Source organism: Ovis aries, chromosome 9, assembly GCF_016772045.2.
Source record: "Ovis aries strain OAR_USU_Benz2616 breed Rambouillet chromosome 9, ARS-UI_Ramb_v3.0, whole genome shotgun sequence".
NCBI lineage: Eukaryota > Metazoa > Chordata > Mammalia > Artiodactyla > Bovidae > Ovis > Ovis aries.
In genome coordinates, this window is record NC_056062.1 from 77,613,566 (window position 1) to 77,628,803 (window position 15,238).

Consider the following 15,238-nt stretch of genomic DNA (forward strand, 5'->3'; position numbering starts at 1 on the left):
CTTCCTGCAACACTTTCACTAATGATCTCTTTTCAATTTCATAATCGCCCTATGAGATGGATGGGCACACGTCTCCTAAGCGACAGAATTTCAGCTCAGGTTGTCATAGTACCAAGAGAGGCTGTACTCTGTAGTCACGTGGACACATATATACAAATTCACCAGTTAAAACAAAGAAAAGGAACCATTTGCATGGTCTGGAGAAGGACAATGGAGGTTGACTGAAAACTGAGATTCATATTTTCCTCTCCACTCTAAGGATCCATACAGGTTGAGAGACCAGACTCAGAAAGTCCAGAAAATCTTGGTTTTGTATTTCAGCTCTGTTTATTTGTCATCTTGGAGAAGCGATTTCTCCAAACTTCAGTTTCTTTACATATAAGATGGGAACATATTTCCCACAGAGCTGTTAGGAGGATTAAAAGAGATAATGCATTTAAAGCAGTTATTACAATGCCTGGCACAGACTGAGTACACAATAATTGCTAGTCATTTTTTTAAGCTGTTAAATTTAACTACTTGTTTCTGACAAATGTCACTAAATTCATTTTAAGGAAATACAATGACTTATATTGATGACTCTATTTGGACAGTGTAAATATCCAAGGAGATGCTTTTTGTGTAAAGCAAGGTATCCACAAGAATATTATGTAAAGAAGGCTCCTTAGGAGGTAGTAAGACTTTTCCTCCCACACATAAATCCCCTATACTCAATCTGGTATATAACCTTCTAAACTTCGTCTGCTGAAACTGGGTTCCACATTGGTCTATGCACAAGAAAAGTTTTTTTTTTTTTAAGATAATTTATCATTTCAAGCTAGGAACCTATTATAAGTCCAGTGTATACCTTTACTATGATAACTCAGCTGAACTCAGTTATCAATATCTTTTAGTAGAAGCTGCTGAAGCCACCCACCCATAGAGCAACCGCAGATGAAAGCCGTTAGGGAGGGATGTGGAAAGAACTTTTGTTCTCCCAGTCGTACATCCAGTTTTTGTTAATGCTAAGCAGATACCCAAACAGGTATCAGGTCTATAGGCATGAGTCCTTGAATAATATAACATAAACTACCTCAGCACCTCTCTCATCTCCATTGAACAGAAGTAGCCATTATATTACAGGTGCTCAGTAAATGAAAGCATGTTTGAAGAAGGGAGGCAGTGGTTACTGATAAATGTTTAACACTGGCTCTCAGAGTAGGAGAGCTGATTGACAGCATTTGCCAATATCTGTTTTGTAAATACTCTCACTATGGTGATTTAAACTAGCAGTGGTTTAACAACTGTCTTTCAAAGTTCCTAAAAATTTAACAATGAGCTCTTCTGAGCCAGTATGATCCAGCACAAGCACTAATGGAGAGATGGCTAGCAAGCAGTCTAGAAGGTAACCCTAGGCTATTCCTCCTTAGCAACTGGTCAGTTACCACTTTCTAAAGTCAAGGACTTGAACTATTCCTCAGCAAGAGCCCAGGGCTCCTCTGACCTACTTCCTGGGACTCCTATCTACTCCTCAGGAGCCTGCTGTATAAAACGACTCTCCTTAGTGCCAAGAATGAACCACCCTGACTTCCAGAATGGACAAATTAACCAAATGCCTTACTGCTGATGTTCATCTGATAGATGGGACCACCTGAGAACAATAAAATGCCTGCATTATACCTGAGCTTGTGAGGGCCCTCTTCCAATACCAGATCTTAGATGATCCCGCTACCCTTTCTGGAAAGCGTTTCCTGACAAATCTCTAATTCTGCATTGCTGCTAACTCGCTTCAGTCGTGTTCGACTCTGTGCAACCCCAGAGATGGCAGCCCACCAGGCTCTGCCGTCCCTGGAATTCTCCAGGCAAGAACACTGGAGTGGGTTGCCATTTCCTTCTCCAATGCACGAAAGTGAAAAGTGAAAGTGAAGTCGCTCAGTCGTGTCCGACTCTTTGTGACCCCATGGACTGCAGCTCACCAGGCTCCTCCGTCCATGGGATTTTCTAGGCAAGAGTACTGGAGTGGGGTGCCAGTGCCTCCTCCAAATTCTGCATTAACTCTGGGAGGTCTCTGTACCTGGTCTGGCCCTGTTTTCATTAGCTCTTATTACTTAACAGCACATATATCTTAAATCTGAATCCCTGATCACTTTCCTAGTCTCAACATGCAACAAGCTTCAGACGTTCAGTGTAATTATTATAATAATATATGGTGCTCTCTGGTTTTAGGCAAGCCTGGATGGGGCAACAAGAAGCAGTTGGCCAACACCCACTAGTAAATATGCTTGTTGTAGATGTGTAAAATTGTTGTCATCTTACTTTGCTAATAAACCTTCTCAAATACATTTAATATCAAGCTGTTACAGCAAGATGATTATGGCAAAAGAATACCAAAACAATAAACTTCATTTTCTAAAGTTTTTCTTTTTTTAACCTTAGCAGCACTGACATGGAAAGCAAACCTAAGGGCCATTAATACGAAAAAAAACCCCCACTTTGCTTCTTAATTATTGGAAATTGTTAAGCATTTCAATAGCCCAGAAAGAGCCCCTGTTTTATTCAGCTCCTGGAAAAAAAATTCAGAGGCACAGTAAAAACACCAAGGCTAAATCCTGTTACTTTTCAAACATTTACTTAAACGTGATTTAGCTGTGGGACATGAACTTTATGTATTTACATATTTGGTAGAGAAAAGAAGTTTTGTCTGGTTTGCCAGCTGTTTCCTGTTTGATCAACCTTAAAACTTTGGGAATAAAACTTAATATGTACTAGTGGTTATTAGCACCCTAGTAAATTTGAAGGCTCTTACCTGTACATTTGTAATCAGAGGCAACCCCTTTAAGCACAGCATCGAAAATGGATATTTCCACTCGTTGCTTCCTGTGGTGACAGCTCAGAAGCAAAGAAGGCTGGGATACAATAAAGTACAAGAAAGGTTCTAGTCGTAAGTCACCGGTTCCTCTTCTTCCAGGCTGCCGAACGATAGTTATGCCGAGGGCTTGTCTAGCAGATGACCTCGTGGATGCATGCAGACTTTCGAGAGAGATGACCCCTATTTTTTTCCCTGAAGGAAAAGATATGTTGCTGCTTAAGAGATCTTCTGCTGTTACCATGGAAATACATGCCTGGCTGGGCTTTGCGACATCTGAATCGACTTCTGGCAGGTTTAATGAACTCTTGCCTGTTTTTTCATTATCCTTTTGTTCTTGCGATTTCGATTTGGGTAAGGCTGTACAGGAATAGGTCATTAGTGAGATTCTACTTGCAGTAATAAATATGTCAAAAGGAATAAAATTTAGATTTTTTACAATTGACGACTGGCGTGAGGGACGGGCGATGCGGTGCTGACTGGCACCACTGTGCTGCTCTATCTGTACTATTCTGATTTTAACGCTGTCACTGCCGATTCCACTGTCCTGGGCACCACTGTACCGAGATGAGCTATCAGCCACGCTTCCATCATATGTATCCATTTTTTTCTGTTCTTGCTTAGCGATCTGCAAGGAAAAATGATAAAATATTTTAAACTAATTATATTCCAAGTGTTACTATGTAAATGTTATAGAAACACTAAAACTGGGTCTAGTATAATAGTAATCATAAAAATAAAGTAGGTACCCTTTCAAGAAATTATGCATATTAGAATGCCAAGACAATCTTTGAGAGAAACATTACATGTGCATTTCAATCATTAAAAGATACTTTTCAGGGGAATTCTCTGGCAGGCCAGTGGTCAGAACTTGGTGCTTTCACTGCCAAAGGTGAGGAGGTGAGGGTTCAACCCCTGGTTGGGGAGCTAAGATCCCAACAGCCACGTGGCTCAGCCGAAAGAAAAAATAAATAAAATAAAATATACTTTTCAATGTCAGACTTTACTTTCTTTGGACTAACACAAATAGTATGTGTTTACATATAATGCCTCAGTTAGTATCCTTTATGGTGATTTTCCAAGTAGCACAATAAACTGTTTTCAAATCATGATTACTATTGGTTGAAATTAATTTTAGGCAGGAGTAGATTATACTGTTTACTCTATCATTGTAAAACTGATTTACAGGATTTTGGATAGTAGGAGAGGGAAAAGTCAGTAGTCCTAAATTATGAAAGACAAAGAAAAGTAAACTAAAATAAATGTGTGCCATTCAAAATGATGTTTATTTTCCTTTACTACAATAGGACTTGAAACAAGGATAAATGTAAGTGATCAAGCAAAATATAAGTAATTAAAACCTTTGAATGCGGATTTTCCCTTTGTGCACTAAATGTATCCGTACTTTCTCAAATACTTCCACCAACAACTGCCTACGTAGAGAACAAAAAGCAATGTGGTGGCAGCAGCAGTTATGACTATTTTGTCAGCACAACTGCAAGACCTCCAGTTTGATTCTTTGGTTCCCTTTCTTAGCCCCCCAACCATTAATTAGTTTCTAATACACTATTGAGTCCTAGATACTCACTTGCTTTTTCACTGAATTAATTCAGATTCATTAAAGAACTCATTAAAGAACTCGGACTTCCCTGGTGGCTCAGCTGGTAAAGAATCCACCTGCAATGCGGGAGACCTGGGTTTGATCCCTGGGTTGGGAAGATCCCCTGGAAAGGAAATAGCAACCCACTCCAGTATTCTGGCCTGGAGAATTCCATGGACTGTATAGCCCATGGGGTTACAAAGAGCTGGACACGACTGAGTGACTTTCACTCATAACGGAAGAACTCATGGAAAATCTGAGAGAAAAACAAAATCCTCCCAATTCCCTTCTTACTACCAGATGCTTTACTCTCTGAGCCACCAGGGAAGTCTTTTCTACTGGAGTGGGTAGCCTTTCCCTTCCCCAGGGGATCTTCCCAACCCAGGGATCTAACCCAGATCTCCTGCACTGCAGGTGGATTCTTTACCAGCTGAGCAACAAGGGAAGCCCCTTCTTACTACCAAACACAACCAATGGCAATCTTTTAGTGTATTTCCTTTTGTCTTTTTTCCCTACTTGTGTGTAGGTTCTCCTCACCCCTACCCTTTAGGGTTATAATAATATTGCAGAGACAAATTGGTAATAAAATTTTTTAACATATTAATATACTCTACATAAATGTCATTTTTTAAAAGCTGCATAATATTTCATTCAGTGTTAGGAGCACTTTGGTCAACTATTCCCATATAGCTGGACAATTAGGTATTCAAGTTTTGCCAATAAACATCTATAACAAACATCTAAGTAAGATTTTCTTAAGACAGGATCCTAGAAGTAGAATTACTAGGTAAATGGTATGAAAAAGTTTAAGGTTATCAAATATTGCCAGCACCTTTCCAAAAAGGGTGCACTAATCTGTATTCCCCTTTCACTTTCATGCATCGGAGAAGGAAATGGCAACCCACTCCAGTGTTCTTGCCTGGAGAATCCCAGGGACGGGGGAGCCTGGTGGGCTGCCGTCTATGGGATTGCACTGAGTTGGACACGACTTAAGTGACTTAGCAGCAATCTGTATTCCCATCAGCAGTGAAAAAACATTCCCCATAGTACTGGCTAATGAGCTTCATTTTGTAGGCTCTTCCTTAATTTGGTCAATCACTTTTCCACATTTTAAGTTGCTTGTGAAAATGTTAATTCAAGACAAATGATGTAACAGTCATTAAAATTTTTCAAATAATTTTTTTGTTAATTTATTTTAATTTTGTGGCAAAGGGCACAATGTTATTAAAAAATATAGTATTCGAAACAAAAATAGCTAATCCCTTTTCTCTGAAGACACCTCGTTCTTTTAAACTCTTCTCTGTATACCATGCTGCTTTCCTGCCTGGAGCCCCTTCTGAAACTGCTGTAGCACGCCAACACTTAGCTCTCCATGAAGACTCAGAACAATGACACCTGTCTGGGAGTTGCGCTTTTAATTCTTTTCCTTCTTGGTGTTCCTAGTACTTAATTCATACTTCTATTTTTGTTGCTGTTCAGTCGCTCAGTAGTGTCTCTTTGCAACCCCATGGACTGCAGCACACCAGCTTTCCCATTCCTTCACTTTAGGATTTATTATTTTCTACTAGATCTTTTATTTTCTACTAGAATATTCTAGAGTAGTCTAGAATATTCTGTGGTGGCAGATTCAGATAGTGTTAAAACAATCTAAAGGTCTTGGAGTCAGACAGAAGCAGGGTTAAGTGCAACATTTTCTGATTGTGTGCTATTGGATAAATTACAATCCTCTTTAAGGCTACATAATTTCATCTGTAAAATGGGAATAATAAACCCAATCTCAAGGGGTTAGCATAAGGATTCAATGAATTAATGTACCTAGAGAGGTCAGTGCGTTGCCTGGCATACAGTAAATACCCACTAACGGGCAGCTGTTGAAGGACTGCTGGAAGGCCTGTGCCATACTGTTTTGTTTCTATCACCAAGGACTATCTTATCAGTGACTAGCACACTGAAGAGAGGATCCATAAAAGTTCGATGAGATGTCAGTTTCTGATACAGTATTAAATGGAAAAAAAAACTGCTCTGCAGACAAGAAATATTTAATTGTTAATATGTAAATATATGTGTACACTGTACTCTTTAAGGTCTGTCCAGATATATTCATGAACTTTCCTTATCGGCATCCTCCATACTGTGTGCTGGTCACACTTCAAGCAGTCCTCTGTCTCTAACAGATGCTCGTCCTCACACTGGGGACACTAATACCCGACTGACAAAGTTGCCGCAGGATCATGAGCTAATGTACTGACCACATGTAGTAGGCATTCAATAAAGGGTAATTTTAAAAAAAGAAGTCACCTTCCTTATGAAGACTTTCTCAACCTTTCTAGATGGTGCTTGCATTTTTAGCTTCTGTGCTTTCATAACAAACTAACATTTTCATAGCACTTTTCAAACACTGGTTTGTCTCAGAGATTGGGAGCAATGGAAGATAAGAAATCAGATACCACTGAGTATGTTTATTAGGGCTTTCCAGGTGGCTCAGTGGGTAAAGAATCTGCCTGCAATGCAAGAGATGCAGGCAGACACAGGTTCGATCCTCGGGTTGGGAAGATCCTCTGGAGGAGGACATGGCAACCTGCTCCAGTATTTCTTGCCTGGAAAATTCCATGAACAGAGGAGCTTGGTAGGCTACAGTCCATGGGGTCTTAAAGAGTCAGACATGACTGACCACGCACACACCATACCACGCCAAACACTGGCAGCATATTACATATGTTTTCTTTACTAATTGTTACAACCCTTTAAGGGGGTACTGTTATCCCATTTTACAGCTGAGGACACTGAGGCTGAAAGAGATTAATCAATAGGTCCAAGGTCAGACAGCTAGTAGGCAATGAGGAGAGAACACCATTAGTATTTGTAGCATACACCACATTGCTTTAAACAATGTTAAAGTTCAAGAAGTGTGTGCTGACCAAACAAATTAATGAACATATTTTAAAATTCAGTAAAATAAAAATATGATAATTATCAAAGGGATAATTAAATTGGAAAGATTTTAGTTACTTATTATAAGAATTTCAAATATACCTCCAAATCTAGTATGAGCTAGGAATTCTCAAATAATATGTGAAAAGATAATAAAATCATTTACATAAGTAATCTAGGATCTACTGTGCAAACTAAATATATCTGTGTAGCATAATTGTAAAAAATCCTCTAAGTTGCACAAGAAACTCAAATCAAGAACTCAACTGTTTTTATTCTCTCAATCAGGAAAGGCAATCATAATCAACTACATGAGTCTATACCTTCTATGCACAGAGCCTTATATTTTCTTCTCCTGACGTACAGATTTGCATTTAAAAATCTAGCTTCTCTTTCTTTAAAGTGTTCCCTATCAATGTTAACATGATAAATAAGCCACTTACAGGTAAAGGTAAATAAATGTAGTGTCCAGCCCTATTACCTGTTGAGATTGCCACATTAGACTCTGGCGAATGTCAACTGGCATGATCTTGCAATATAAATAACCAGCAGGGGCAGGATGGCAGCTATCAGCTCAGGTCACATGGGTTAGTGAACAGAAGTCAGATGGTAACTAATTCTAGTCACTACTGAGCAGAAAGGAATTTGAACCAATGACCCAGAGATGAAAGACTCTGACTCTCAATGGAAGGGAAAAAAAGTACAACTTTCCCAGTTTTAGAAGACTAAATTCTTAAAAATGGGTTAAAAGCCAAGATTTCCTTCATTTGTCTCAGTTTCTGCACTATTATGTAGAACTGAAATAAATAAGCTGATGATTTTGAGACATATTTAAAAATCCATAGGTTTGTCACCAGTCCACTACAGATTTATCTATTATATTGAAGACCATCTGGCCTATCAAGGAAGTTTTATAATTAATTGTGTGTGCTCAGCTCGAAACTTAGGCATCAATTTACTATTCCTTTGTGGAGAAAGAAAAGTTCACAATGTAATAACTCTGAAAATAACTTTTCCTTTATTATTGTCCAAGGGGAGTAATAATTTAAGTTGTCAAAAATAGCAATATCTGCTTGCTGTTAGTGAGGGCAGAAGAAAACATGTATCTCTGGGCAGTGCTATTACATCAGCTCTCCCACTCTTTACCTAACTCATTTAAAATGAACAATAAAAGTTTTCTTTAATTAGCTACTGGTGTGCATTAACATGATCATGATTAAACCATAAAAACCAACTGTACATTACTCTGGTCCCCTCTTCCATATGTTTTGAATTATTCTGTTTGAAAATGTACTTTGCGTCCCTTTTAAAAGTTCGACCTTCTGCTTTCAGAGAATTAAATGCATATTACTGCAGAGAAGAAGATAATGTTTCAGACCTCCAGGCATATATTAAACACACTGGCAGCACTTGAGACAAAATGCTTTACTTATTAGATACTTCCTATTCTAAACAGTGTCATCAAAGGCTAAAAACAAAATCCATATAAAAGCTGCACAATGCTTCCACACAGAACCTGTGCCAAAATCCCTGTACTTTCCAACTAATGAGGAAAGGATGTGTACTCTTAACATATGAATGTAAGATTTTCCAAGCATTCACTTTAGGAAACTGGGCTATTGATTCCATATGGGTTATGTTAAATGAAACTCTATTGGTAAAATAACCTTTAAGATATCTGGCATGATAACTATAATTAAACAATATTCAAAAGACTAAAACAAAAGGGAATTTGGTTCCACAATGGCTAATTAAAATAAAATGAAAAAACACAGCATGCCATCTATCAAGATAAATTGTTATTGTTTAAGAACTATTTAAATACTGTTAAAATATACTTTCAGATAAAATCTGAAAGAGCTGGAAAAATATTTGTGGCTTAAAAATGGATAGTTTGGTGAAGAAAAAAATATAGGACTCTGAAATTTTATGCAGAGATAACAGCTTTAAAGCCTTGAGCACAACCAGATGGTACTTAAATCAGAGGAATTCTCGTTTCACTATCAATGGGTTTCAATATGAGAAGGTTTTCAATAGCTAGGGAAACATGTCAAGTTGATAGTTTACTTCTTAGATCATTTCAGCGCATCTCCCCATCCTTTCACAGCTATACGTGGTACAGTTATTAGCCACCATGGAAAAGGTGCTGAAAGCTGACTAGTAGCGAGGGGAACTGAAGCTAATTCCTCCGTTTAATGGATTGAGATAGGTAAATTTACTCGTTCACCCTGGAGTCTAGTAAGAGCCACAGTATCTCAGGAGTAGTGGCTAAAATCACACTTGAGTAGGCAACAATACCAAAGAATGCATTAAAATAATTTCAAATGATATTAATTAGATGTTCTGCAGTAGAACTCTGGAGTGAAGAAAGATAAGCTTGATGGATTGAAATTTCTTGTTTGGCCATATGAACATTTTTACAGGCATATTCGGAAGTTAGCCATATTAATAAGAATGCTGCAAATAAGTGGACATTTAAAATTTTAAAGAAAAATATGTGGAAATCAACTTTGAGAATTAACAAAGACTAAAACAAATATAATTTCTATTTTGATGGCTGCCAAGAAAGGATAATTCAGCACCTATTCCTGTATTTTAACTCACACTATTTCTTTTAGCTTGTTTTTTTAGGGAATCTTTATACACCAAAACCAAACATATCCACATATTTTGCACCTTCTCATCAAAATTATGGTTATATATCAGCAGCAGCTACACTTTGACCTTGATCAATATATCTTTTGCCAGTCATGAGCTCACTTTTCACATCTTATAAATTATGATAGAGTCAAGTGTGAAACCACAAAATCAAAGTGAGGTCACTTCCTCATATCACTGTGACATTTATTATATTTTTGTTGCCCTTGCAAAAAAATGTTGTCACGTTTTCAAAGAAGTAAACATGCTGCCTATGATATAAAACAAAACAAAACAAAACTTGGTTACAGTATTTTAATGGTTTCAGATACTGGAATTAAAAAGGAGAATTTTAAGAAACTTAACAGAATTATGTGCCTCATTGTCTAAATATTTGCAAATATACCCTTCTAGCTGTATCAAGAAAGGGTTTGGTTTTGAGGATAGGGTAGAATGGTTCTGCTGGGAAAGGTTGTTTTATGCCTTTAACACAGAGCTTTAGACAAACAGCAAATCATACCAAGCAGAGATACTTCAACTTGATTAACTTAGTCAAGTGAACAATAAAAGTATATTTTTAAGTCTCAAATTTTCAGCAATATCAACATTGCACTTCACGAACTTTTATCATTTTACAGACAAAATGCCATTGCAACTCAGTGATACACCAGATAAAATTTATCTAAGCATATTAAATTTAAAAACATTATAAAGAATAAGTTGACTTTGATATGAAATGCCTCCTTCAATGTTACCAATCCATGTTATTTTTCACTAATAAAACTTGAACAAACCCTGTATGTACTTGGGTACTACAGAGTACTAGAAAACAAGGGGTTTTTAATATTTTATTTCTCTAAGCCAAATGTTACACAATAGCCCACAGGATATAACTGTTCCCAGTTGGATGGCAAAAACTTTTCACAATACTGCAGTAATTATGCAAAAGAGCAGAACTAATGATACCCATCACTGCTTAACAGATAGAACGCTAAAGAGTACTGTAGTTTCAATACTCCTTTCGTGGAGTTACTTTTCCGGCTCTTTGAAGTAACAGTATCTGGCCACTACTGCCTGCTAAGTATCATTTCAAATATTCACATTTCAAACCACTGCTAACTGCAAGAAAAGAAGCTTGGAGACAGTTTAGGCAAAGTTGTGTTTTACTGTAGTTGTGTTTGGTTTATTGTCTTAATTTAAGTTGTAAATTATGAAAAGGAATCAATTATTGTGCTAAGCTGACTACAATGCCTAGAATCATTATCAGTGTCCATTTCAATATGATAAACCAAACAACTCCCCCCCCAAAAAAAATTTACACACCAATCTATCCACGCAAGTTCAAATCCTACATACTGAGATTTCATCAACACAGCTGACCCTGAAGCCTTTTGTGCCTGTCTGCCCATTCAAACATATATGATTTCACAGCATATGCTTATTTTCAGGGGCTTTTAAATTCATGAAAAGAAAAAATCAATTCCAGGCAAGACTTCACATATGACTTCTTAACTCAGAAACAGTCCTGATTCTCTCTCCCTCTCTTTCTCTACATCTCCCACATACATAATTGGAATGGGTTGGTCATTTTTGTTCAAGGAAACTAGATCTAACTGATTTATTCTAACTCCTGAGTTTAAGTTTGACTTGTTTGCTTTTTATAATGAATTTAGTTTTATTTTGTTTTTTAATAAAACCTGATACATTCTGGGAACCTGGATCTTAAGCTAAGTAGATGCCTCTACATCAGAAACAACCTGCTTTGAAATGGCCATGATGTTAACTCTTAAAAAGTGGCTACTACGTGTACAAGGTAGCAACTCTTCATACCAATGAAATCCAAGGTTCATTCCACAGATGTCAATGTGGAAACTATTTTGTCCCATGGCTGCTTAAAGATTTTCAATAGGATTAAATCAGCTGCAAGTCCTCATTATATCAGGGTTTACAATTGTGTCTGAGTTGGAGTCTGTTTCTCATAGAATTTTACTTAGAGACTAACTTAGATTGGCTCCTTAGAGCTAGTCCAATTTTACTAGAAACAACTGTATCACATCAGCCACTCTCATAAACTTGCAGTAAGATTGAATCAGCCCTGACCCTGAAGCAGATGAAAGTTTACCCAGCCTAGGCTTTCTCTGTAAGAGTCACAGAGAAGCTTGCATTTCGTTTCTGCAGCAATGTAGAAGGAGAATATGCTTATTAACTATTCGAGTAGGCTTTTGCCTTGCAATTGTGTTTCTGATAAGAAAACTAGAGTTGACTTTGGAGAAATTTCCATTGATAAAAAGCTATACAAATCTTTGACTATTTTATCCCTCAAATCACATATGCCCTTTAAAGAAACTATGCAGAGATCATAGAAACGAAGCAAAAGCATGTGTTAAAAATTTCCTCTAACATTCAGTACCAGTTGAAAAAATAATGGAAATGGTTTAAGTACATCCATAATTGACTTTAATAACCAGTAGCTGATTTTCATTGCCAAACAGAATATAGTCATTTAACAAAAATATTAAGCTGATTTTTATTATTATATATTTTATTTACTAGATCTGAACAAACCTGGTTTAGTTAACTGCAGATTTTCTTCAAAGTATCAGTATTCTGTATCAGTATTTCTTCAAATATCAGTATTCTCTACACTGTATCTGATTTTATTGAAGCACATCAAGACATTATAGAATACAGGGTCATTTACAAATTTTTATTGGCTACCCTTAAACTTCATGATGGTAGATTAAATCTAAATTGAACTAAAGCTACACATTGATTCTGTGTCATATGTTATCAATACCTTAATGATGCAACAGACGTGAGATGCAAAATAGTCAAGATGTTAGAGAGAAACATTTATGCCCTGCAGCCATTTCTTCTTTTCCATTAGAATAACTTTGTTCTTCTCTGCTACTCCATAAAAATCATCACTAGGCCAAAATGACCTTCCACACAAACTGCTTTGATCATATTAACTTCTCACTTCAAACCTTAGAAATGTGAAGTATTCTCTAAATCAGGTAAATATTCCTAACTTTAGCTCTGGTCAGCTAGGCCTACAACATTGGTTAACTTTCAAATGCTGATACTTTCCTAGTAATTCCTGCAGTTTTAAAAGAAAAACTTCCTGTACATTAATGATGGTAATTCAACTTATTACCTTAAGGATATTCCCAGTCATGTGGGACTGCTTAAATAAAAGTTAGAAAATGTACATTACTCCCTCCCAAATATCAAGCATCATCTCTACAAACATTTAAGTAGTAACCAAGTCTGGAAAAAAAGTACATCTCTCTAAACTAGCTAAGGAATAAAATTTCTATTAAAAATATTATATTTAACTCTTCAATGAGTTTAAACTGCACGGGTCTTCTTATATGCAAATATTTTTCAATGGTAAATACTACAGTACTACATGGTCTGTAGTTTGTTGAACCCATGGATACAGAGGAAGCCTGGATACAGAGGGTCCACCGACACAGATTAACCCTTGCACTGTTCAAGAGTCAACTGTATTTTTAAGGTAACATTATTCAATCAAGTATGGTTAATGTTTGGACTTTAGCTATAATAATTTTATTGGGATAAAATATTTCTTGAGTTTCCTCAACACAGAGCCAAAGTTAAAATTACCGAGCAAAACGTGGAATAATAATTTTATTTCACATTATCGATTCACTTAAATTCTTACCAAACATCTACCATGTTCTAGACACTGGCTGGGGATATAGCAGAAATGAAGTCCTTACCTTCATGGAGTTTACATTCTAGTGGGGAAGTCAGGTAGTAAAAATTTATATGATACCACACACACTCACAACACCTGCTTGCTGATGGACAGGATGTTGTGTATTATGAGAGAAAGGCAGGAGTCTAAAATGATTTGTTTTTTGGCCAGTCAACTACAAGAATTCAGAAAGATGATTTTCCAGGCTACCCAGGCAGCTTCCCAATCAGTTTACTTGTTATGCCAATGATTAAAAATCTGCCTCTCCAAACTTAGCCTGTTTTCCCAAAAACCATAAATGACTGCCGTCACTGTCGCATAGGGAGATGATACACTACCATACCCAATTTTTTAAAATTTATTTTTATTGAAGGATTTATGTTGAAGTTTGACGGAAAACAGCAAAATTGTGTAAAGCAGTTACCCAATTTTAAAAGACTCTGTGGTTCAATTACTATGTCTTTCAAGTTCCTCCAGCTAGCTAAGTCCCCCATCAGTTAAGAACCATTTCAAGAAAGGGCACAATTAGAGATGAACTTTTGGAGTTGGGCTGAGGTGTCATTCTAGACAGACACTTGCAGACAGGGAAATGGGGCCAACACATGGAGCCATGTCACATCTTCAGAAAATTAAATGAGACACAGACTATCTCTTGGGTAGATTCTGGAATTGCTGGGATTGAAGAAAACATTGATGAGTTGAGCTGAAGAAGGGAAAAAGGAGAAAGGATTGGGCTCTTCAAAGATCCCCATATTTGTAGTGGCTACTGAGCATTTCTATTCAGATGTCCCATTATTACTATCATACATCCAAAAGATCACCATAACATTTAAAAATACCCCTTCCCCAAATACTCCCTCTACATCTTAACTTTTTACTTATTTGTTCTTTCTCAAAAGGCCCAAATATTAAATATTCTTTCCTGGCCCCGACCAAGTCATCCCTTCATTTCATTAATTAACCTTGCTATCTCCTCTGTATCTTCTATTCTCACTGACCCTTCCCACTCTACACTGGCCAATTACTAGAGTTCCTTAATTAGTTTCTTTCACTGGTCTCTTTCCTAAAGTATTCCATATAGCACTGACAGACAACTCTTCTCAAAATACCTTCAATATTTACTTTAAAATGTTTGACCCACTAGAAGGAAAGGTCCATGAAAACAGAGACTTTTAGGGTGTTTATTTTTCTGCTTTATCACTAGCACTTAATACATAGTAAGCATTCAATAAATATCTCATTAATTAAATTAAGAAAAGAATAAATGAACTGAATCATTTGAAAAGTACTCATTTAGGCCCCTGCATGGGGGAGCAGATATAAAATCAGTTAAACTTGAACTCTGCCTTCTAGCTTAAAGATACTTAAAGATGTTTTTAGGACATATCTGAACCAAGACTGAAAGAAGCCACAATCTGGACTTGTTGAAATGGCAGTAAGGATACCGAGGCTGAGGAAACCACATAAACAAAAAAAGACAGAGAAGACAAAAACAGGTTAT

The 15,238-nt window shown here is 36.9% G+C and overlaps 1 protein-coding gene across 19 annotated transcripts in view; it reads right to left on the bottom strand.

Moving 5' to 3' along the window:
- The window catches only part of VPS13B (vacuolar protein sorting 13 homolog B), a 784,482-nt gene that overhangs the window by 233,767 nt on the left and 535,477 nt on the right, over positions 1-15,238 (bottom strand). For all 19 annotated transcript variants that reach the window (XM_060393910.1, XM_042254441.2, XM_060393907.1 and 16 more), the window contains exon 34: positions 2,786-3,473. In XM_060393910.1, coding sequence (XP_060249893.1) covers positions 2,786-3,473 — 688 coding nt within the window. The remainder of the gene's footprint in view (positions 1-2,785; positions 3,474-15,238) is intronic.